The 25,678-nt window shown below is 39.0% G+C and overlaps 2 protein-coding genes across 3 annotated transcripts in view; both read left to right on the top strand.

Moving 5' to 3' along the window:
- The first annotated feature begins 1,020 nt into the window (after positions 1-1,020).
- LOC100061331 (membrane-spanning 4-domains subfamily A member 4A) lies at positions 1,021-19,809 on the top strand. Of its 2 annotated transcripts, XM_005598198.4 has the most exons (7): positions 1,021-1,173; positions 8,159-8,318; positions 9,391-9,528; positions 12,656-12,712; positions 13,902-14,060; positions 17,503-17,604; positions 19,508-19,809. In XM_005598198.4, exons 2-7 carry the CDS (start codon positions 8,175-8,177, stop codon positions 19,595-19,597), a joined length of 690 nt encoding a protein of 229 aa, XP_005598255.3. In that variant the 5' UTR covers positions 1,021-1,173; positions 8,159-8,174; the 3' UTR covers positions 19,598-19,809. The 2 variants fall into 2 exon arrangements, with proteins under 2 accessions (XP_005598255.3, XP_005598256.2); XM_005598199.4 differs by lacking the exon at positions 9,391-9,528 and having other exon boundaries at positions 1,027-1,173.
- Positions 19,810-22,656: 2,847 nt separating this feature from the next.
- The window catches only part of LOC100061296 (membrane-spanning 4-domains subfamily A member 4A), a 34,686-nt gene continuing 31,664 nt past the window's right edge, over positions 22,657-25,678 (top strand). The window contains exon 1 of the mRNA XM_014729589.3: positions 22,657-22,790. The gene's annotated coding sequence lies outside the window, so the exon portion shown is untranslated. The remainder of the gene's footprint in view (positions 22,791-25,678) is intronic.

The raw sequence follows: 25,678 nt of genomic DNA, 5'->3' as shown, positions 1-25,678 counted from the left end.
AGATGACTTTTCTTTATTCTGTTGACCCTGTCTGGAAACCCCTTATTCCCATTTGTATAAATCCCCTTTTATTTGTCTGTCTCATACTCATTCAACAAGTCTCCAATTAGATGTCCCCTTCTCTAGGAAGTCTCCTCTGCATCAAAACTGTTGAATTAATTCATCCTCCTATAATCTCTCTTAGAGTACTCTTCTTTACCTTGCAGAGAACTGATTATCCTGAATCACGATGGTCTGTATGCCCCATAATCTATAAGCTCATTGAGGGCAGGATCTATATCATTTTCCCCCATTTTGTCTGCAGCACATAGCACACTGCTTGGCTCATAGCAAATTTTATTTAAGAAGATGTTGAATGAAAAAGAACTGAACACAACTTTGCTTTCCTCCTACATATACAGTAAATATTGATTTTATCTTACGAATGGGGAATCTTAGTTTCAGAGAAATAACAAAGTCATGCAATAAATGATTGGTATTGGGTTTGTCTTAGTCATAGTCCAGACTCTTTGTGTAATACTATCTTCCTCTTTCAGATGGAAAGTGCCGTAGTAATTACAGGTATGCAATCAACTTTTTGAAATTTTGCAGACATTCATCTCTAATGGTGGAGTTTCTTTTAAAAAATACATTTAAATTGTGTATAGAATGGCCACACACGGTTCTCTAGGGAGACAAGGGGAACGTTTAAAATTGTTAAAAGCCTCTCAAATGATTTTAAATGTCATTGCATTAGTTTGTGTATATAAACACCTTTGAGCAGAGCCTGAAATAGAGGAAATCCTCAACTACTGATCTCTACAGTATGTACTTGATCTCACACTATGTACCTGATATACCACTAATAGTGGTAATAACCACCATTATTTTCCTAAAAAGATTGTATGAGGCAGTCACTACTTGTTCAGTATATTTTGCAGTAGACATCTGCACACATATTAGGAGCACACACTCAGGCAGCACTTCCAACATGAAAAAGGAAGTAACTGTGCATGTGAGAAATTCATAGCACTGCCTTTGGGGTTTAGAAAAAGTGCCAGGAGAGGAGGAGGGCAGATTAAAACTGAGTGAGGCGTGGAGCATGGGCAAGTGGTTGTATCTGGACTGAAGGCACTTGCCCAGAGTCTCTGGCACTCATAAGACACAACTGAGACCTTCCAAGCTTGAAGAAAGGTAGGTCCAGGGACATGCTTTCCTAGGCTTTTGGGTTGATGACTTCCTCATCCTTGATTCTAAGATCCCTGGGAGAGGGAGAGAAGAGGAGGTCACCTCCCATGGTACAAGGTGATATTCCAGGTTGGGGTGGGTCGAGCACAACTTTAAATGCATGTTTGGGAGGTTCAAGGAGCCAATCTTTGCTGCAGAAGATGGAGATAAGGACAGGCACCTGACAGATGATGCTGGATTATCTTGTATTAGTTACTTTTTTCTCTAACCCCCCAGGCTATGAGAAAACGGAGAGCAATATTTTACACTTTTGACTAATTACTTCATGTAGTCTTCATGCTCCTTCTTCCATGGTCTTATTCTCTGTCTCTGACATGTTATTTTTATATTCAACATTTAAGAAAAATATCCGCCACATGCAGAAATTGTTGGAGATGTTGTAGGGCAAAGGTGCGGTCCCCAGTCTTATGCAGGCCCTGGGATAGTCTGGGGCCTGACCTGGTTCCCCAACTATCTTTGGCATCATTCATGAGAACTCAAGGCATAAAGTGAGGCTGCTTATAGGAAGTTTGCTAATGAAAGAGACTTTGTAGATTTTTAGCATTCTTGGGATCTGAGAGAATCTTGAAGGCAATTGTACTCAATGAATTCTTTACTTGGATGAGGTAAATTAAACCCGGAGAAGGGAACTAACTTATCCAGAGTCACACTAGTCAGTAAAAGAGCTAGGAATAGAACCCAGACTTCTTGATTCCTAGTACAGATGTTTTCCCTGCCCAACTCACCATCTCTACATTACCATCATTAGCCTTCTTTAAACCATCCAAGTTCAGCCTCATTTTGGGCCTCTATTCTATTTCATAAGTTTGACAAGGAAGGAGATGCATCCCCTTCAGACCATCCTTGGTATTCTTGGCAATTGTGACCCATGAGGGGGATGGTGACATAAAAATAATGAAACAACAGATTGATGTTGGTGCTGATCTACAAGGAGATTGGAGCCAGTAGAAGAAGAGGGACGTTTTCTAGGTTTCTCCATGCCTGTAACAGGAACAACAACAAAAAAAGGACATCGCAGTTGACAACGTCCCAATGTATGTGACAGATGATGGGACAAGACTAGGATTCAGCATCTTCCCGAATGTGGAAGAAATGTCCCTCACCTCGACACAGTATTCTCTGTTGTTTTGGTCTCCAGGATCTATGAATATAGGAAACTGAAGTCCTGGAGAATAAACACAAATTTTTGTCCTTGAGGAATTTACATTCTGGAGGTAATTAACACATGGATTTCTATGGTATGAAAGTAGAAGCAGTTATATGAACTTACAGTCAGGGTTTTTAGAAAGAGCACCAGACCTGAGTGACCAAGACCTGATGTGTGTTACCACTGAACTACAAGAACATAAGAGTTATTTGAAAGCATTATTTTAATATGGTGTCTGCTCTGGGGAAACTCACAGCCTTATTAAATTTAGAGGGAGAACCACAAGTGATGTTTGAAAAGACTGAACCTACATTTCCTGAATCCTCAGTCTGAAGGCATGTCTGAGAGATCAATGCAGAGGTTCCTTGGCCTTAACAAGAAGTAAACTCAAGTACACGTTCAGTTTGATTAAGAATCATTAGTCCTTACCTTTACATCACTTTTGGTCTCTAGGACATAAGAAATAACTAAGATTTCTTAAACCCCTCCTTAGTATCATCGATTGAGTAAGCCCTGTGTAGGGAATGGAGGAGGTGAAGAGTTGTACCTGAGAGAAGGCAGAGACTGCAGTATTGTCAGTGTGTGAGGAGATCAAATCCTGGGGGGGAGGGTGTGTGTGTGTGTGTGTGTGTGTGTGTGTGTGGATGTTGTTGTTGCATGGTGGCCTTGGGAATAACAGAACATTCTTGGCAATGGGTTCAACATGTGAAAATGCCACCATGTAGGAATGAAATTGCTGCTCTGCAGTATTAAAATAAGTCAAGTATATTAGTGGCTTCAAAAATAAAAAGAGAGAGATTCAAGGTAGGGTTAGGGTAATAGATATGGGCTGAAGGAGCGGAGCTGCTCCTATCAACTGCATTACCCATTTTAACTTGAGGGTGAGGGTACTGGGGTGCCAAATAAGGAATTTTAGAGAGGAGAGTGCCAGAGTTGTTTTTGCGCTTTAATATGATGATTCTGGCTTCAAAGTGGGGAATGAAATGGACACACATGGTCAAAAGTGTACACAGGATTTCGTTAAGATGCCATGAAGATACTCCTGATAAAAATTGAATGATAGCTTGGTCAGAGGATGTGGGAGAAGTGGCCAGAGTTGAAATGGTTGCCCAGGATCGGAAGATGATTGATTTTTGATGTCAAGGATGAGTAAGAGAAGGCATCAATGACAAATTACCAGAATGTTTCACATGGACAGCTGAGCTAATCATTAGACCTTCCATTACAAAAAACACTTGCTGGGGCCAGTCCTGTGGCATAGTGGTTAGGTTCACACACTCTGCTTTGGTGACCTGGGGTTCACAGCTTCAGATCCCAGGCGTGGACCTACACATTGCTCAGCAAGCCATTCTGTGGTGGCATCCCACATACAAAATAGAGGAAAATTAGCATGGCTATTAGCTCAGGAACAATCTCCCTCAAATAAAAAAAAGGAAGATGGGGAACAGAGGTTAGCTCGGGACCAATCTTCCTCACAAAAAAACAAAAACACGTAGAATCTCATAATCCTCTCATGGTTCTTGTTACCTTTAGCTTTTACTATTCTATATTAGGAACCAACTGTATGACCCTGAAATAATGTCCTCCATATACTTTTCATTGCACCATTAATTTTTTGAAAGGAAAAAGTTGAAGAAGACTCGATATCTTCTCTCTATTTCTTCTGAGGTTTGAAGTGAAAATTCTCCCTCTCCCTCTCTAGGAAAAGTTACTAAATGAAAATCAAACTACGGAGTTTATTGTAATGACTTTAAATTGAGCTCAGAGGGGCAGATCTTCCAGCAAAAGCTGGATTAAAGGATGTGGGTTAGATTGAAGGCCAAAAAGAAAGCTACCTATTTTATGTTCTTTTCTGTAAATTAAGATCTTGGGTTCTGCTCAGAGGATACACAAGTATCCAGAAAAGTCTGAACATGCCTACTCAACAACATGTAATAGGTAACCTATCTTGCTAACCCAGTTATCACTGAGACAGACTACAAGATAAAGAGGAGAGTCTCCTGGCCTGCCTCTACGTAGTCTTGACAATAGCTTATTCCATGACAGCAGAAAACAGATGACACCCCTGGCCTTTCTGAGCAATCTTTGAGACAAACTGCAAAGGAGTGGAAACCTCAACCACTGACCACATGGTACAATGAATAACATGCTCTAATAAATCATATAAGCTCGTCTCCTCTGTCTCTCCACATCCCTTAAGACAGGAGCTTTTGGAGCAGGATGCTGACCTGAATAGAGTCCCTCTCTAGCATGTCCTTGAATGGCAGGCAGTGTAAGAGGAAGTTTGTGTATTATATGCAAAGCTAAAAAATGTGTAAATAACAGCAGTAACAACAATATTACTAGTTCATATGTATTTAGTATTCATTATGTGACATGCACTGGTTTGAATGCACCATCTCATTATTAAATTTCCACAGTAGGTTGGCACTATTAGTATAGTATAGTATTGGTATAGTATTAGTATAATATAGAGGAATAGAGACACAAGATAAAGTAACTTGAGTAAAGAGGACCAGAGCTGGAATTTAAATCAAGGTAGTATAATTCCAGATCCTCTTTGCTTAAGAAGATCCACTCTTCTAGTCTGGTGAATGGAAGAACTATTTTGTTTGTACATTTGTCCACTCATCAGTTAACGGACATTTGGTATGTTTCCATCTTTTGGCCATTCTGGTTAATTCCGCTAACAAAATGTGTATACAAGTTTTCGTGTGGACATACATTTTTATTTCTCTTGGGCATATACCTGAGAGTGGAATGGTTGGGTCATGTGGTAAGTCTCCCCTTTACATTTTGAGGTACTCCCGAACTGTTTTCCAAAGTGGCTGCTCCAATTTTCAATCTCAACATCAATGTTTGATACTTCCACTTTCTCCACATTCTCATCACCACTTGTTACGGTCTATTTTTATTTTTTCCATCCTAGTAGGTGTGACGTGCTATCTCATTGTGGTTTTGATTTATATTTCTTTAATGACAAATGATGTTGACATTTTTCATGTGCTCATCAGTCATTTGCATATTTTCCTTTGAGAAATGCCTATTCAAATTCTTTGGCCATTTTTAAGGTTTTTTTTAATAGTTGAATTTTAAGTGTTCTTTATGTATTCTGGATACAAGTCCCATATCAGATATAGGATTTACAAATATCTACTGCCATTCTGTGTGTTTTCTTTCCACTTTCTTCATGGTGACCTTTGCAGTAGGAAAATTTCTAATTTTGAATAAATTTAATTTATCTTTTTATAGTTGCTTGAGCTTTTGTTTTTATAGCTAGGGAACCATTGCCTAACCCAATTTCACAAAGACTAGCTCCTATCTTTTCTTGTAAGAGTTCTATATTTTTAGTGCTTTTAGTGCTTGTATTTAGGTCTTTGATCCATTTTGAGTTATTTTTTTTAGTGTGAAGAAGAGTGTAACTTTGTTCTTTTACATTTTTTTACAACGAATTGGGAAGTGTCCTTTCTCTTCTCCTTTTTCAAAGAGTTTATTTATTTATTTATTTGTGAGGAAGATTGGTCCTGAGCTATAATCTGTGCCAACCTTTCTCCATTTTGCTTGTGGGGTGCCGCCACAGCATGGCTTGATGAGTTGTGTGTAGGTCCCTGATCAGGATCTGAACCACTATGCCACCAGCTTGGCCCCTACATTAATTTTTTTAATTATAATTCATTTGTTTTCTCATAGTATTTTCCTCTCTTCCCTGAAAATTACACAATCCACTTCTTATCTTTATTGGTAACTCTTGATTTTCCTTGTTATTACTTGAAATCTAAAGTTACTCTCTTCACCCATCTCCCAAAGAGCACAAGGACATTACAAGACCAATTCTCATCATTCCAATGTCAAATTTTGCTTTTTGTGGATCTAGTATTTTATATTTTGTCCTCATGTTTAACCTAATAAGTTAGATACTGTTGTTATTATTTTGTACAAACATTGTATGCACATGCATGTTTACCAGTTGCTTTGCTCACCATTCCTTCTTGTAACATGCAACATCCTTCTGGGTTTTATATGCCTTATTATTATTATTTTCTTCCTGAGGAAGATTCACCCTGAGCTTACATCTTTACCAATCTTCCTCTAGTTTGTATGTGAGTTGCTGCCACAGTATGGCTACCGATGAGTGGTGTAGGTCTGCACACAGGAACTGAACCTGGGCCACCAAACAGAGTGTGCTGAACTTAACCACTAGGCCACAGGCCAGCCCCATGCCTTACTTTTGAAGCACATCATTTAGAAGTTCTATTTAGTAAATATCTGTGTTAATATACTCTATCAGGTGTTTACTTATCTGAAAATGTCTTTATTTTACCCTTGATCTTTTTTAAGATTGGCCTTGAGCTGTCAGCCGTTGCCAATCTTCCTCCTTTTTTTTCTCCCCAATACCCCATCACATAGTTGTATATCCTAGTTGCAAGTCATTCCAGTTCTTCTATGTGAGATGCTGCCACAGCATGGCTTGATGTGCAGTGTGCAGGTCCACACCCAGGTTACAAACCAGTGAACCCTGGGCCACCAAAGTAGAGTGCACAAACTTAACTACCCAGCCATAAGGCCAGCCCCTGTACCCTTGATCCTGAAGTACAGTTTTGGTGCAGAACAAATTCTAGGTCTACATTTGTTTGAAAACTATTTTCTATAGTTTTCTGTCTGTCCATAAGTGAGCCATACAATATCTGAATATGGATTCTAATGAGTAGATAATAATGTTCATATGACTTAAACCTATCCCCAGATAACCTGATTGGGTTACTATATTGGGGAGAGAAAATGGCATAAGAGCATTATGTTTGTGCTTTCTGTCTCAGAAAGATAATTTTATATGTCCTTGCTATTCATTGGCAAGTCAGGATTTAAAGCATTCTAATGTGACAAGAGATTTAAATTCTTAGTGTCAGGGATATGACTCAAGATCATAAATTCCATCCCCAAAGTCCAGAGTTTATAGGGTAAAATCCAAGATTACACATATTGTATTTAGTAAAGATGAACCTGGGGAAAGTTTCTAGCTCTGAGATTGTCACTGTGCTCTGATTAAAAAGGAAGACTACAAGATGCAGGTAATTGGATTGCAGATGATTCTGTGCAATTTATTACTATTATAAAAGTTATCTTTTGAGCCAACTCTGATGACCGAGTGGTTAAAGTTAACTCTCACCACTTCAGCAGCCCAGGTTCGCTTCCCAGTTGTGGAACCACATCACCCATCTGTCAGTTGCCATGTTTTGGCAGCTGCTCACATAGCAGAACTGGAACTACTTACAACTAGGATGTACAACTATATACTGTGGGTTTGGAGAGCGAGGATAAAAGAGGAAGGTTGGCAACAGATGTTAGCTCAGGGCAAATCTTTCCCTGTCAAATAACAAAAGAAAAAAGACTTAAAAAGAAGAACAAGTTTTCTTTCAAAGGGGAAATGGTTGTAATCAAGGCAATACACAATAATAGGGATAGAGATAATATCTGAGTGCACTCTTGATATATACACTTGAAGACATTTCCCTAATTTGTGGGGCACTGCATATTTACCTCAATTCTATACATATTTCTATCTTTCCAATACTTTCTAGCACCTCGATGTCACATGGCATTTCTCAGTCTCTGTCTTTCTCTCTCTTTCTCTCTCTCTCCTTGCTCTATTTTCCTGGCTGGACTAGGAAATAATGACATTTTCAAAGAGGTTCTAATAGCCATTATAATAGAGGAAGGGCATGTAGACCAGAGGTTGCTCTACCATTTCCAGAACCTCATCCTAATTTATATTTCTTATTGTAGCACCTTTTCTGCTGCCATGACAACTATGCAAGGAGGGGAAGAGAGCACACCAGGGGCTGACCCTGGTGTATACCAGCCGGGAGATCATGCTTCTCTAAATACGTATCTGTGGAAAGGGATGCCAGAGAAGTTCTTGAAGGGGGAACCCAAAGTCCTTGGGGTAAGTCAGCTGTGGACCTGGGAGAAGACTAATCATGTTGTAGAATCACATGGATGAGATATAACACCAGATACTCTATCCCACTACTGCATAATACATCAGCCAGACCTAGGAAGATCAGTGTTTTGTGTTCAGGCCTTATCACCTGAAAATGACACAATATTCTATTACATCATGCTTCTGATTAAGTTGTATTTAAAACATAGTGAATTCCGGTCTACTCTAAGGTTGTGGGTCATCCAAGATAAATATATTTAACCTCAGCATGGAAACCAACAAAATAAAAGGACACGTGCACCAGCTAGTGTTGCATCTGCAGAACTTCCTGATAGCTGATGGCCCCGTATTGCTACTATCTCCCTGTGGGTAATTTTCTTAGCCTTCTTCTATCTTCTGTGCATTTCTGTCTGGAGTCTCAAGCTGATATGCCTAAAAGAAATGATGGTTTAAAGAAAGATAGTTGAGTGCAAGTGGAAGGACCGTGAATACAGAGGTTTATCTCTAGCCCAAGCTTTAAACCAATGGGACAAAGTCACGATGACACTTTGGATCTTTTTGAATGCCATGGCATAACGTACTCCAACTTCTCTATTTTAGAACCCTGTACTCATTCATGTCTTCAGGCACCAAACCCCAGGAAAATGGCATATTGCTCTTCTTTTTGTCTTCCCTTGTACATCCTCTCCTTCCTTAGATTAATTCTCCAAGTGAGAATCTTTGTTTCCTGATTTCTGGATCACTCCTATTTGAGCATGTGCGTAGAAGAGCAACACTTGTGGTAGGAGTAGCGTCATAAGTAGGTACCATAAAACACCTCTGAGGAGGTCCTGGTACACTCGTTTTTATCTTGAAATTAATGAGGCAATTGGGATAGACAGATGAAGAGATAATTTTAGTAAGTTAGTAGGTCCACAGTACTTTGTATGTAAGAAATGTGACAGGACAATATCATCGAGATCATCTGACTATTTCAAAAGATAGAGAATGAGGGTAATTTAGTGGTTAGAAAGGGGGTGGCATGGGTTCAATTTTGTGGTAAATATTCAGTTTTTACTTTGTTCATCCTTTCCAGGTTATGCAGATCCTGATTTCCCTGATGAACTTCAGCTTGGGAATAATAATGATTACTGTCACGGAGAAATTTGGTGCAAGTTATAGGGGCACTCCCATTTCCATGTACTCAGGGTACACAATTTGGGGGTCGGTGATGGTGAGCAGAATACCGTTTGATACAGTTGGAGACACTATAACATAGTTGATCATATCCTGAGCTTTGGAATCATATCTTAACCCTGTCTTGTAGTTCTCTAACTTTGAGAAAGATCTCTGACCTGTTTTTGATTCAATTTTCTCATATTTAAAGGAGGAATGGTCATATAAAACTCATAGACAGCTAAAAAGATCAAATATTTAATGTATGTCAGTTAGGATATATTACAGCAGCATGTAGCAACAACGCCAAACCAGAGTGGATTAAAGATTGAAAGCATTGATTATTTCACAACAGGAAGCCAAGAGCTAGTCATTTCCAGAGTTCATTCATTCAGGAGTTACCTCAATGAGGCAACCTCAATGAGGACTGCAGGCAGACCATGGCAGACTTGTTGGCATATCTCATTGTTCGTAAATGTTATGTAGTGCATACATGTTTTCTGTTCCCAAGCCAGCTATGGGCAAAGGTCATGGACTTGCCAGTGTTGGCTTGAACTACTCAAGATTCTTGTCTATGGCTGGGAAGGGTTGATTGAATCTCATGAGAGGCTGAACAAAATGAGGATTTTGTTAGCAAGGAAGAAGAGGAGACACGGCTGGTATGCAGGATTTTATAGTCAATTATCAAATCTTAGCATATTGTTAGCTTAGCAAATGCAACTGCTGTTGCATAAATTTTCTTCCTAAGTTTAGCAACAATAACTATTATTAAAGTTGAATAAAAATTTAAGAAAGAGTAAAAATTTCACCCCACAACAAAATACAAGAGAATTTCTCTGTACATTGAAAGCGTAAATAGAGTATAAAGTAACAAGTTTTACCTACCGACGAGAGGAAAATACATTTGTAATCGGGTTTGTGTAAGAATCAGGGAACCGACTGAAGTCTGCAGAGTTTCCATTTATCTACAAAATTCAGAATGAGATCGTTTAGAGTTTAAAGTCTATAATGAGCTGGCTTTTTGTGCCTTCTTGTCTGTTTGTAGAAAAAATGTTTAAAGAACAGCAAATGCTATTCTCCTTCGGGTCAGTTGTGTAATGCTTCTGGTATCTGATCACACTGATGTCAGTAGTAGCCTTTATTAAACTCTTACTAGGATCTAGACATTCTGCTGAGTGCTTTATATGGGTAATTCCATTTCGAACAATCATCCCAAACTTCTGAGAAAGGATTTATCATTGCCCTCATGTTACTGATGAAGAAATTGGAACTTAGATCAAGTGACTTTCCCAAGATCACACAATTTTATGGTCTGTGAATCAGGGCTCAAATAGGGCCAGTCCGATTCCAGGATTTCATACATCTGACCACTCTAGTTTTCTGCTTTCCCTTTCATTTCTTTTTCAAGACCACATTGGAAACCAGTTTTCATAATTTACACTTTTACACATGTTCACTAGATTACCAGGAACTGCAAGAGCTGTGTTTATCAATTGAGACATCGCTCAGACTCTTGTAGGTATCCCACTAGAGGAACCTTTGTTAACTAGGGGGACATTTTTTGCTGCTACCTTCAGGTATTCTTTCAGCCTTCTTTCAGAAACCTCATCTGTGATGTGCCTCCTTCTCTCCCTTATGTAGACAAGAACCGATACCAAGAACCAGTCGCAAATCTCTGTTCTATTTGGCCCTTTAGTCTCCAGCAGAGCTAAATGTCCTTTATCGGAATTATATAAAATTCTCCCCACATTAGTCTATTTATTCAAGTTTTCTTTTGTGTACTTTTGCAACACTGTAAAGTTTTATTTTGATATATCTTTCTCATTCCTTGTTAAGTGTTTTTCTATCAGAACTTTATGAATTTTTGCTACGGTAAATGAAATTCTCATTAAATCTTATCTTCAAACACAAACACACACCTATTTATAATATGTACATATTGTTTCTGTGTATAATGATGTTCCCCTGTGCCTTACTGAATTTGCGTAGAGTGTATAGAAGTTTTTAGTTGATAATCTTGGATTTTTGCAGTATAACATGCTCGTATTTAAATAACAGTAATTTTAACCATTTTCTTCATATATTTTTCTTATATAATCATTTTGGTTAACATACTAGGAATAGTAACACACAATAGTCTTATAAGTTTATGTGGATTTTCACTTTAACAAGACGGCCTTTGTTTCCCCATTCAACATGATAAAGGCTTTTAGACTGTGACTGATGTTCTACCATGTAATGTAAAATGCAACTCTACATTTTATAAATAATGTTTGTCAGTAATAACGTGGAAGTCTATTAAATGTCTTATCAAGATTGTAAACATGAATAGCAGTTAGCATATGAGTTTTCTCCCTGAATCCATTAATTTCATAAATTATATGAATATTTCAAGATTAAAAAATCTAGACATGTGAAGAAATACTCCAGATGTTCATGATTTATTTCACATAATATGATGGATGATTCTCCCTGCTGTTTCTTTTCCTGAGGAGACTTCGTTTATGTTAATCATCTCTGTGTCTTGGTAATTAGAAATTCGTTGAGGAAATTTATCAAGGTGGTTCATTAGATCAGGCGTTTTTGGTATTAAGACAGAAGTTTTGAAACTTCTGCAGTCGAATACAACAAGCAAACCCAGAAACTGAAACTGTTAAATACTGTAAGGCAGGGAGTCCAATCGACTTCACTCTAGTCATTTGTTCTAAATGTAAAATAATTACCCAAAAGATGGAGTCAAATGAAGTAGTACAAACTAATCATCATCTGTACAGAATTTAAACATTTTCTTTGCTATAATTTTATGTACAACTTTTAATAGTCATTTTAAATAAAAATAATCATTAGGTTTTTTTCTTTTGCAAAACCTTAGTAAATTTTGATACCATATTAGGGTTAGGCATATCGGGAATTGAGAAGCTTTCTTTATATTTCAATCCCCTCAAACAGTTTAAATATCATCACAATTACACACTTCTGAAAGGCTTGATAAATTCTCCTGTGAATCCGTCTGGTAGAATTTCTTTGTTGTTTCTGGGAAAAGGGCCATTTATTTACAAACTTCTGTGTTTGTTTCAATATAGTTTGTTTAACATAGTTCTCAGATTTTGGGATACGTTTGAATAAGTTATGACTTCAAATATTTATTTAAAGCTTTTTACCTGTATTTTCATTTTTGTTTTTAGTTTCTTATTTCAGGTTCCTTGTCAGTTGCAGCAGGAACTAGAACTACAAGAGGTCTGGTTAGTAATATTTCCTCGTTTTTGTTCCAAAAGGAAGATTAACTGTGAAAATGTTCTGACAGAATAGAAAACAAATTTTGTTTATTCTTAATAACTAGGAGAGATGGTAAGTTTTACCTAGTTGAAAGGGTCTTTCGAAACTTGTAATACAAGATGTCTGACAATAGAATTACGGACATGAGAATGAAGAGTTTGGGACAGTAGTCGCTGAGAGAATCGTTTTGGAAATACAGAGAATCCCTAAGAAAAACCATCAAATGGATTCATCATACAAACCCTACAACTTGAGATCCAGGTCCCCATGACCGTGGCACCAAGTATTGGTGTGACATCATATTTATTGACTTATTGATGAAAATATTTATTCCAAGTCTATGCAGAAAGGATTTTGATTCAGTTTGCAGGGAAAGAAATTCACAGCAAGGCTGTTAAAAAAGAAGAAGCAAATTTAAAACACAGCTTTCGTGCCAATATGTCTTTCCCAAAGACAATAAGAGGCAAAAGCCCAGATCTCAATAAATGTTTTTCTACCTAAAGCGATATTTGAGTTTTCTTCCCTCAAAGGACAAATATCAAACCATGGAGATGATCAATACGGCTTCTCCAGATCTGACCTCAATCTGTCTCCCTAGGATGTCCTCCAGTTATAACCATTAAAATCTACCTTGTGCTATAGCTACTCTAAACGTCTCATACTTTCTTCAGGAATTTTAAGTCTTGTAAAAAGCCTCAAAACTTCACTGAGAGAAGAGAATATAGGAAAAGGAATACACAGCAAAAGGAGATATTACACAAAAGGCATGGAGGCATGAGAGGCAAGTGGCATTTAGAAAATAATGAGAAGTTAGGCACCGACAGAGAATATGGTAGGAGATGGACACAGACAAAACTATCCGACTAAAGTGTAAAGGGATTGAAAGCCTTGCTAAGGAGATTGGAATTAATCTCATTGTCCCATGGGAGTCATCTGAAGGATTTAAGCATGGGAATAACTAGATCATATTTGAGTTTTGGCAGGAGATTAGAGTTGAAGCTTCCATAAGGAAAGAGACAAGTTGGGAGACTATTGCACTAATCAAGACAGAGAAGATGAAATGGGTTGGACAAGAAGTGGTGGGTGTAAAGTGATTGATAGAGACATATCTGAGGGTGTTGTTGGATTGTTTAATTGATTTTCCTTCCTTTCTAGGTCCAAGGTAGCCTAGGAGTGAGCATCACCAGCTCTGTCTTTGCCGCATCAGGGATCATAATCACTATGATCAGCATGATTGCTCTTGCATCCAGTTCCTATAACTGGAACTATAGAGAGGGGTTGGAGAATTATTACAAGCTCAAACATATTTCAATGGTTAGTGCTTCCTCTTTTCATGGGATGCTGTGGTGGAAGCAAGCCACAGGAGCCTGGGTTCTGGCAAAGATAACAATCAGTATTCCCTTATTGATGAATCACTTTCGAAAGTTGGAAGTGATTGAGACATAAGGCAATCTTTTATTTAGGAGTCAGGACCACATCTCATCTCATCTTTCTCTTTGTTCCTTCTCTAAATGTGATGAGGGAAGTAGGAAGAAAGCCCTTGTAGCTATGGGACATACACTCTGTAATAGCGTGTTAAGCATTTTGCATAATTTTTCCTGTTTAATTTCAAAATACCTGTAAGTCTGTACTGTTACCTACTCTAAAACTGCAGCCAGATGTCAGTCTCTATATCCCCCAGGGAATTCTGTTGGAGCCTGATGCAGTTGCCTGGTTCTCTAACAATAAAGGAAAATTATCTTGAACATTAGCTTAGAAATAGTGAATAACCAGTATCCCTCCCAACATCTCTGGATGTTGTTACAAGATTAAGCACTTTTGGCCTCAACATCCAGCTCTTGGAAAACTCTCAATCTCTGTTTCGTATTTCACTACTTTTCTGTAGCACTTGCCCTCATCCAAAATATTATCTTAATCACTTTATTCTCCAAATTACCACTTACACAAGATTTTGTAGGTGATGAAACATCTAGAAGTTTTGGATAAGCGCGGGAAGGAAGAGTTATTGCTGCACCCGTAGCAGACTAAAATGCAATGGAATCTTTATTACTAAAAAGTCTATTAGCCATTCTCAACACCACTGAGTTTTCTGTTACCTCCCTTCCCTTTGAACTTCCAGCCTTTCACTGTGCTGCTTAGTTTTTTCTTCCATTGTCTCTTTTGCAAACCCAAATTTGGAAATTCAACATTCTTCCTAACTTCTTAAGCAGATCAATTGCATTAACTTTTCTTCATTCCTAGCTAATCCTAGGTGAGTCTCGAGTGCTATATATTCATTCCAAATAGTTACTTCAGTGTCTTTCCTAATATGATTCACTCCCCTTGAGATTTCTAACTGTTCGTACAGTAAGCAATTTTATTTCTTACCACTCCTTCAAAATAAAAACAAAGTTTGTAAAGAACTTAAAAGATTTTCCATGATGACACCATTAGAAATTGGCAAAAGCAAGATTGGATCCTGGAACTTCCTGCCTCTAATCCTCCTATTCTTTAATGTTTTTTATGTAGTTATGCTGAAAAAGAATCTTACTTCCAGTGTCGGACGTTCTCTCCACTCATAGACTTTAAGGGCACAATGATAGGGACAAAATCCACAATGGACCAGCTTCCTAGGGCTGGCTCCTGGACACGGGACCTGTGAGGTCACACAGGGCTTTGTAGATAGAAGTTTTGTATCCTTGGTTTACTGCTCTGCTGTTGCTGCCTTAAATTCTTAATACTGTTTTAACAAGAGGTCCTGTAGGTGATGTAGCCTTTCCTGCCTCTATCTCAATCACCCTCTCCCAGAGGCTGTCACCAATTCTTATTGTGTGAACCTTTTTTCTGCCTGCCCTTATATCAGACACATCCATAATGGCTTATTGAGATCTGAAGCACCAAATTTGTTCCTACCTGGGCACCTGCACAGTCAGTAAACAGGTCTATGAGCCTACACTTTATGTTCAGTCCTGGGTTGGGCACAGTGGGAGACATAAGAAGGAGACCAGTCTTTACCTTTAGGAAGCTCCACTCCTCCTGGGAGAAAAGTAGAAATGTTGGAAAGCAGTTAGAGATTGACAAAGGCCCAAGGGCTTACTTTTGAATATAATTATAAAGAGAGGTTAGAAAAAGGTGAGCTCTTTGTAAGAAAGGTACAGCGCAGACTGCATGGAATCATTAGGAGAACCAGATGAAACTGCCACTGATCAACTGTACTTGATCTAAAGATACAATGATTTCACATGGCTCAAATTATATGTATTACATGTATTTTTCTACTTATTGTTGGAAATCCAGCCTGACACTTGATTTTGTAAATAAAGTTTTATTGGAACATAGCCACATCCATTTGTTACGTTTTGTCCATGGCTGCTTTTGTGCTGCAGCAGAGTTGATGGTTAGTGACCAAATGTCCTGCCACACCTGAAGTATATTCCAGCAGGCCCCTGGTAGAAAGTTTGTTAACTCCTGTTCTACCTCACTAGATGGAAAAATCCCTGAGGTTAGGGAAATTAGCTGTTTTGTTTGCTGCTCTATTATCTGTACCTACAATTTCTTAAACACAGCGGCTGCTGAATATGTTGAAGACATGACTAAATAGATAAAGAAACGATGAATGCAAATATTCTCAAGGTTCACTTGAGTCAGTGTCACTCATGTCCTGGGCTCTTGATCTATTGGCTCTTCCACAGAAGAAGCACCATTCCTATCTGTGGAGAAAAAGGAAGAATATTTAGACCAAAGAATCCCAGGAATCAATGCAGGCATCTAATTCAAGTTTTTAGGAAGAAGAGTACTGCCCAATGTTTCTCAAATCAGACCATTTTTGGCTAAAGATTAGACCTAAAGTCAATTCTCTGAGAAGATGGATTAAAGACCAACTAACTTGGTGTTCATTGTTGCATTAGTTTCTTATTGTTGCTGTAACAAACTACTACAAACTTAGTGACTTAAGACAACGTAAAATTATTATTTTACAGTTCTGAAGGCCAAAAGTTTGGAATGAGTCTCACTGGGCTAAAATCAACTTGTTGTCAAGGCTGTATTTCTCTCTGGAGGTTGTAAGGGAGAATCAGTAACTCTGCCTTTTCTGGCTTTTAGAGGCTGCCTACATTCCTGGGCTTGTCATTCCATCCACCGTCTTCGAAGCAATCAGTAGAACATCTTCAAATCTCTCTAGGACTTTGACTCTTCTGCGTCCTGTTTCCACTTATAAGCATTCTGTAATTGTTTAGGGCTCACTGGATAATCCAAGATAACCCCTCCATCTCATGGTCAGCTATTAAGCTTAATTCCATCTACAAACTTAATTCACCTTTGCCATGTAACTTCACATATTTACAGTTTCTGTGGATTAGGATGTGGACCTCTTTGGTCTTTTATTATCCTTCCTACAATTATTACTCTGCTTTCGATTACTAAGATATGAGATCACGTTATTGTGTCAACTATAAGGAATCCATAATGTCTGAAAGAACTAAGTTGATTATTATCTTGATGATCTCTTCCCCCATTTTACAGCATTTCACATTCTGTACCTACAATAGCACTGGAAAGTAGAGGGTGGGGAAAAATGCCCAATTCAGTACTGATAAAAGTGACAGGATAAGTGACATTCAACAGGCTATGAACTTGCTAAGAGTATGGCTGCAATTAAGAGCCAGTTTCTCTGACCTCTGGCCAATTGTTCTTCTCTTTCGGTATTGTAATCAGTGGTCAATGATTTGAACTTGTCATCTCTATTCCTCATGTTCCTTTGTTATGAATTTGCCCTTAGGGTATGGAGGGTATAGTGCTCATTTTAAGTGTGCTGGAGTTCTGCATTGCTGTGTCCCTCTCTGTCTTTGGAAGCAATGTCACCTGCTGTAATCGTGAGAGGGTGAGTATTGGATTTACCTTGAAGATATCTGAATTCATTTCCTATTGCTGTGTAATGGATTACACAAACATAGAGGCATAAAACAACACTCATTAATTATCTCTGAGCTTCCATGGGTCAAGAGTCTGGGCACAGCTTGGCTGGGTTCTCTGCTCAGGATTTATAAGGCTGTAATTAAGGACTTGGCTGGGGCTGTGGTCTCAGCTGAGGCCTCTGGTCCTCTTCCATGCTCACATGGCAGAATTCATTCCCTCTCAGCTGTGGAACTCATGACAACTTATTTCTACATTGAGGCCTACAGGAAAGAAAACGTTTTTGGTAATTTAAGCCTCTTTTAAATGATTCACATGATTGGATCAAGTCCATCTACAATAATTTCCATTTGGATAAACTCAAGGTCAACTGAGTAGCAGCCTATTCACGGTTTTGATATCCCATCATAAACAAAGGTCCCAGCCATACTGCAGGCAAGGGAATCATACATGCACATGTGTGACCACGTGTTGTCTTAGAATTCTGCCTATCACAATGGATAAAGAAAAGTACTTTTCTTCATCCTTAACCCCTCAAAGGGCCTCCTCTCTTAGTCTAGAGCAGAGTATGCTTCACAATGGAGAGGTCCTCAAGGAGTGCCAGATGTTACTCTATTATCCTATGATTGCAGTCTTCCATGGGCTGATGAAAAAAGTCAGGGTTTCACTCTTCTCTGTGAGTGTGTGCACACCTGCCCATCCTCTCACCCTGAGACCTACAGCAGATCCTCCTGGCTGCTGAGCAGAAAGGATGTCACCTGGAGGGGATTGGGAAATGGAAGGACACAAGAGACCCAGAGGCACTAGGAAGAATAGAACAAGGATATCTTCCAACAGTTGAGGGTTGCAGGGTAAGAAAATAGATATTAAAGCCCAGGAGATGCTCATTAGTTTCATTACTCAAAGGTCTGGTCAAACAAAGGCTAAACCCAAATCACAAAATAACAGTAGTTCGATAAGATTATTTTTTTTGTGCTCTTTCCCCCCATTTTCTTCCTTTTTACTTTCTTTTGGGGCTGTCATGCTACGCCACATCCCCCACCCCCAGAGCCCTTCCCCACAGAAGAGAGATTGACTAAATCACATTGACTTTATTAGTGGACTCTTGAGTTATAAGACCCTAGAAGCTAGAGTTTCTCAGCAAATCCAGTGATTTTGTAATTTCATTAAGTGAAGCATTTGAACCAGGGGGCAAGCTCCTTAGTAATATTCACATCATAATATCTAGGCCTGTGTTCCCTTCTGCTCCTAGGTTAGTTACAGAGCTGGGAAATATTGCTCCTGCTAATTCCACTTCTTATAGAATTGGCAAGTGTGAATCAAGAAAAGCAATGGCTTTGGGACATAAATTCCTAAGTCTCTATCTCTTCCTAGATCTCCTCCAACATGCACTCCATTTCACGTTGAATTTGTGGAAGAAGGACCAGCATTTCCCTTCGTTTCCTAATGATTCCTGCCATGTTGATCAGTGTGGTTTTTGCAATGTTTTTGTCATGGCCAGCAAATCAATGATTTGGGTATGCTGTTGTCATCAGCATGAACAACCAGGTTTGGTAGAAGAACTCGATATATTTTCCATGACACTTAGGTTTACCCAGCTTGTTGGGCACCCTCATCCACATAGTAGATCCATCCACTTGCAAGACCACAGCAACAGCTGTCAGCATGTCATGCCAAAAGCCTTCGCTGAATGGTTTTCCTAGATATAGCCTCATCCAAAGAATGCCTGAGAGACCCCACCAAGTTGATGTTGAGACTGAATTCAGAGAAGAAACAGTAGACTCTGATAATGATGACATTGTGTGGATAGGAAAGGAAAAGTCTGAGGTTTTTTGCTTGACTCACCTATGGCATTCTGATTGATTCCACAGGTTGTGTTCATTCCTATGACAAATCCTCACATGGCAGAAACAGCATCTCCTGCACCAGTGAGAGCACATTTGATACCACCAACAGATTAACAGCAAAATGTTCCAGAAAACCTTTCTTGACAGTTATGCAAGAACTCCACTTGGGAAAGTGCCAGAATCCAACTCTTACATTAATATATTTACACCTATAAAATTCAGAGCGATGTTCTCATTTTTCCCCAAGAACTCAACAACTCATTTCACTGGTTCTTTATTCACAATAGCAGAAGTTAAATAAATATAACATTCATTTTATGAATCAAGAGCCCTTGAAAATTTTTCCTCCATCTTCAGGACTTTTATAAAAGGACATGAAGGTGGTAAAGAAGATTTGGTAGAAGAAGGGCAAAAAAGATATTGCTGAAGTGAGGCCTCCATGCAGACTACATATTTCTGCTTCCCTGGCCAATGCTCTTCCCACTTGTTTGACTTTCTTGTCCTGCCTTTAGGAATGCAAGGTGATTTTTCCTGCAGAAAATTGAGATGTATGGCTCTTCCCTCTGTTTCTTTTTCCTGCTAGGCTTCTCCCATAGAAAATACCTTTGACTAGCACAGTCAGTACTCACATGTGCACAAACTATTATTTGAGTATAAATACACATAGAGTAAGAATCACATCCTGGTCAGATACAACCTGTATTTTCTCTCTCTCTCTTCACCTTCCTTTTCTTCCCTTTCTCTGTCATTCTCTTTCCTACAGGGCAGGGTTATACCCTAATCAAATTTGCATCCAGTGCCATATATGTGATTGAGCAACACATGGTATTTACTGAATGTTCATTAAGTACATTTGATTTATTACAGAGCAAAAATCAATTAAATGAAATTGGAAACAGTAAGTCCAGGTACTGCCTCCTTCCCATTCAGATGTGATATGGTTGCTTCTTGGCATGAATAATAATTTTTGAATGGATGCTGGAAATTGTCACATTTTGTGGTTGACTGCTCAAATTTTCTTTTTATCAAAGAGTATTGCCCTGTTTTGGGCAGGCGGTTAAGTTCAGTTTGATTCTTTTGAGACTTTTTAAGGCTTTTATAGGGAGAGTTTAGACTTGTTATGACTTTTGGCTAGTTTAGATTTATTACTAACGCATAACAAAACTGAGCATGAAGGAGTTACAATTTCCCTGGTTTAGGGTGAAATCCTGCCTTGTAACCACAAGGTTAACGTGGGAAACAAAGTAACCAAAGTTTCTGAGCTTGCTTTGCAGAACAGCTGGAGGACCACTGATAAGAGAGCAGTTGCAGACAGCCCCAGCCCCACCTGACTAAGCATCACCTAGGAGCATTGAGATGCTAAAATGACCAGTTGTCAATTTTAGACAGCACAGACTAGAAATCCACTGCATGCAACACAGAGAACACCCCCCCAAATTTGCATATGTGATCCATGTAGAAATATGAAAAGCAGTCCTTCCTGTGCAGAGGATTCTTAGAACTCCAGCCCCAAAGCTACATGTCCCGTTTCTCTGCCTAAAACCCCGGATAAAAATCTTTCCCTTTTTCCCTTCAAGGAGGTGGATCTGAGTATGAACTCGCATCTCCTTGTCTGGCTGCCTTTCTATAATAAACATCTTTCCTTGCCGCTAGCCAGGCGTTCCAGTTATTGGCCTTCCTGTGTGGCAGGTAAATGAACCTGGTTATTCTTTGATAGGACTTTTGGAATTTCAGCCTGTAAATGTGTATTATTTGACAATAAATTTAAAAAGACTTTCTTGCAGATTTCAGAAACTCTGTCTCTGCTATAGCTACTTATTTTATGGTTCTCTGCACACTAATTCCAGCTGCCTCAGCTCCTTAAAACTCTGATCTCTATCTTCTCAGTGCAATAAGATCCAGAATCCATCTCCTTGAATCCATCTCCTTGACCATGGTCTGGAAAGATCCTTCATGCAGAAAATCAGAACAATTGTTATATTTACATTTGTTTCCATTTTCTCAATGTGGAAAGCCCTACATTGACTCCTGTCCAATGCCCACAAGTGTTTAAAATGTTTTCCAATTTTCTAATTGTGCAGAGTGGGAGAGGAAGTCTGGTTCCATAATGATTGGAAGAATCGTGCTTTAATTTTAAAAATATGCCAGTAAACAGAGATGGCTTTTCATCATTCTGTTGACTCTGTCTGGAAACCTCTTACTCTCCTTTGTCTAACAGTCCTTTAATTTGTCTGCCTCTTACTCATTCAGCAAGTCTCTAGTTAGATGTCCCTTCCTCCAGGAAGTCTTTTCTGCATCACCAGGGGTGGATTAACTGAGCTCCCTATATGCTCTCTTAGAATACTCTTGTTTACCTTACAGAGAACTGCTTTCCTGGATTATGATGGTATGTTTACTTGTGTGTATGTCCCATAATCTCGAGGGCAGGCACTCTATCCTTTTTCACCATTTTATTTGCAGCACATAGCACACTGCTTGGGTGATGGCAGTTTTTCTCTAAGAGAATGTTGAATGAATGAGAACTGAACACCACTTTGCTTTCCTCCTCCCTATAAAGTAAATATTGATTTTATGTTGCAAATGAGGAATCTTAGCTTTAGAGAAATAACAAAGTCACGCACTAAGTGACTGGTATTGGGTTTGTCTTAGGCAAAGGCAAGCCTCTTTCTATGATACCAGCTTCCTCTTTGATTTAGAAAAGTGCCACATTAATTATTGCCATGCAAGAGACTTGTTGACATTCTACAGATATTCATCTCTACTGGTGGAAATTCATGCAAACAATACATTTAAGTTATGTATATAGTAACAACACACAGGTCTCCAGGGAGACAAGGAGAATGTGTGAAATTGTGAAAAGTGGCTTTTCAAATGATTTTTAAATGTCGTTAAATTAGTTCGTGTATACAAAGTCCTTTGAGCAGAGTCTGACATACAATAAATCCTCAACCACTGATCTCCACTGATATGTACCATATACACTGATATACCAGTAATAGTGGTAATAACCCCTATTATTTTCCTATAAAAGACTTTGTGAGGGAGTAACTGCTCATTCAGCAAATTTCACAACAGACTTCCACACCCATACTAGGGACACAGGCTCAGTTAGCACATCCGATTTAAAAAAGGAACTAATTGTGCAACTCAGAAATATTCAGCACCACCTTTGGCAACCAGACAAATTGCCAGAAGAGGAATGCAGAGGTGTGGAGTGGGGACAAGTTATTGTACCTGGACTGAAGGTACTTGCCTAGAGTTTCTGGCACTTATAAGACACCCGCAGACGTTGCTGGCTTGAAGAAAGGTAGGTCCAAGGACATGCCTTCCTAGGCTTTTGGGCTGATGGTTTCTACCTCCACTTGTTCTAAGATCCCAGGGAGTGGAATGAGAGAAGATGAGGTGACCTCCCATGGCACAAGCTGGTATTCTAGGTTGGGGTGGATTGAGTGCACCTTTAAATGTACGTTTGGGCTTTGGGGGAACAATGTTTGCTGCAGAGGACGGGGGTAAGGACAGGCTCCCAACACCTGATGCTGGATTAGGTTGTTTTAGTTCCTTTTGTTCTCTAAATCCCCAGGCTATCAGGAAACTGAAATCGATATTTCTGACTATCAACTAATTATTTCATGTACTCTTAATATCCTGTCCTCTATGGTCTTTGTTCTCTGTTTCTGAATTATTATTTTTAATTTAACATCTACAAAAATATCTACCACATGCAGAATTTGGTGTAAATTTTGTAGGGTAAATGTGTGGTCCCTAGTCCTATGGAGGCCCTGAGATAGATTGTGACGTGAGTCACTTCTCCAGCTATCTTTGGCACAATTCATGTGACACCAAAGGTAAAAACTGAAGATATTCATGAGGAAATTTGCTAATGAAAGAGACTGTAGATTCTTAGCACTCTTGGGATCACAAAGAAGCTTGAAGGCAATTGTTCCCAATGCATTCTTTCCTAGCAAGAGGTAAAGGAAACCCAGAGAGGGCAAATAACAAACCAACAGTCACACAAGTAGTAAAAAAGCCAGGAGTAGAAACCAGGGTTCTTGATTCCTAGTAGAGACCTTTTCTCTGCTCAGATAACCGTCTCTGCATTACCATCATCACCCTCCACCAAACCACCCAAGTTCAGGCCTCCTTATGCGCGTCTATTCTATCTTATAGGTTTGACAAGGAAGGAGATGTGGCCCCTTTAGACCACCCTCCTCATGGTCCCTCCTTGGCAATTGTGACCCATGAGGGGAATGGTGACATAAAGATAAGAAAACCAAAGATTGCTGTTGGTGCTGATCCACAAGGAGATTGGAGGCAGTCAAAGAAGACAGGGGAGGTTTCTAGCTTTCTCCACATCTGTAATAGCAACAACTACAACAAAAAGACACTGTACTCGTCAATGTCCCAATGTAATTCACAGATGATGGGATAAGAGTAGATTCAAAGTCTTCTCCAATCTGGGAGAAATGTGCCTCATCTTTATCTAATATTCTCTGTTCTTTTGGTTTCCTTGATATTTGAATACGGGAAAGTTAAGCCCTAGAGTATAAAAACAAATTATTTTTCTTGGGGAATTTACATTCTGGAGGTAATTAACACATGGATTTCTATGGTATGAAGGTAGGAGTAGTTATATGAACTTCTAGTCAGGGTTTTTAGAAAGAGAGAGCACCAGGTCTGAGTGACCAAGACCTGACATGTGTTACCACAGAACTATGGAGAGAACAGAAGAGTCATTTGGAAGCATTATTTTAATATAGTGTCTGCTCTGGGGAAGCTCAATCTTATTAAGTATAGAGAGGGAGAACTATCAGAGATGTTTGATATGACTGGACCTATATTTCATAAACACTCAGTCTGAAGGGATGTCTGAGAGGTCAATGCAGAGGTTCCTCTGCTTTAAAGAGAAGTAAACTAAAGAGAACCTTCAGCTGGATTAAGAAGAATTATTAGTACTTACCTTTACAACACTTTTGGCCTCTATGCTGTAAGAGAGAAATACCTAAGATTTCTTAAACTCCTCCTTACCATCATAGGTTGAGTAAGCCCTGTGTGGGGAATGGAGGATGTGGGGAGTTGTACCTGAGAGAAGGCAGAAACTGTAAAGCACTATCAGTGTGTGAGGAGATCAAATCTGGGGAAGGGAGGTGCTTTAGTTGTTTCAGGGTGTCTGTGGCAGGGGCAGAACATTCTTGGCAAGGGGTTCAACATGTGCAAAAGCCGCCATACAGGAATGAAATTACTGCTCTGGAAGTATTAAAATAAGTCAAGTGTATTTGTGGCTTCAAAAATCAAAAGAGAGAGATTCAAGGTAAGATTAGGATAATGGATGTGGGCTGAAGGAGCAGAGCTGCTCCTTCAACGACATTACCCATTTTAACTTTACAGTGAGGGCCCTGGCGTGCCAAGGGAGGATTTTAGAGAGGAGGGTGAGAGAATTATTTTTACACTTTAATATGATTACTCTGCCTACAAAGTGGAGAATGAACTGGACATACATGCTCACAAGTGGACACAGGAGAACATTAAGAGGTTTTGACAATATTCTTGATAAAAATTGGATGATAGCTAAGTCTGAGGTTGTGGCGGAAGTGCCCAGATTTGAAATGATTGTGTAGGGCCTGAAGAACATGATTAATTTGGACATCGAGTGTGGGTAAGAGAAGGCATCAATGACAAACTTCCAAGTTTCTTATCAGGGAAACCTGAGCAAGTTGTTGGGCCTTCCATTAAGAAAAACACTTGGAATCCCATAATCCTCTTATGGTTCTTGTGACCTTTAGCTTTTGCCATTCTGTATTAGGAACTAATTGTAGCACTCTGAAATAATCTCCTCTACATACTTTTCATTGAACTACTAATTTTTGAAACAAAAATGTTAAAGAAGGCTAGATATCTTCTGTTTATGTCTTCTAATGTTTGAAGTGAAAATTTTCCCTACACCCCCCTGCAACAAGTCGCTAAATGAAGATCAAATTATGTGATTTGTTGTAATGACTTTAAATTAGGTTCAGAGGGGCAGATCTGCCAGGAAAAACTGGATTCGAGGATGTGGATTAGATTGAAGGTCAAAAAGAAAGCTACCTATTTTATGCTCTTTTTTCTAAACTGAGATCTTGGGTTCCATTCTGGGGATGCTCAAGTATACAGAAAAGTCTGAACTCACCTACTCAATGACACGTAATATGTAACCCATCT

Source organism: Equus caballus, chromosome 12 (genome assembly GCF_041296265.1).
Source record: "Equus caballus isolate H_3958 breed thoroughbred chromosome 12, TB-T2T, whole genome shotgun sequence".
NCBI classification, from domain to species: domain Eukaryota; kingdom Metazoa; phylum Chordata; class Mammalia; order Perissodactyla; family Equidae; genus Equus; species Equus caballus.
Note: the sequence above shows the minus strand (reverse complement) of the source record. Positions and strands in the feature narration are given on the sequence as shown.

Bases quoted from the DNA above. Each gene is read 5' to 3' on its own strand.
- LOC100061331 (XM_005598198.4), top strand. From the start codon at position 8,175: ATGACAACTATGCAAGGAGGGGAAGAGAGCACACCAGGGGCTGACCCT. The intron at 14,061-17,502 runs GTTAGTGCTTCC...ATTTGCCCTTAG, and splicing joins AGCTCAAACATATTTCAATG to GGTATGGAGGGTATAGTGCT. The intron at 17,605-19,507 runs GTGAGTATTGGA...TTGATTCCACAG, and splicing joins CCTGCTGTAATCGTGAGAGG to GTTGTGTTCATTCCTATGAC.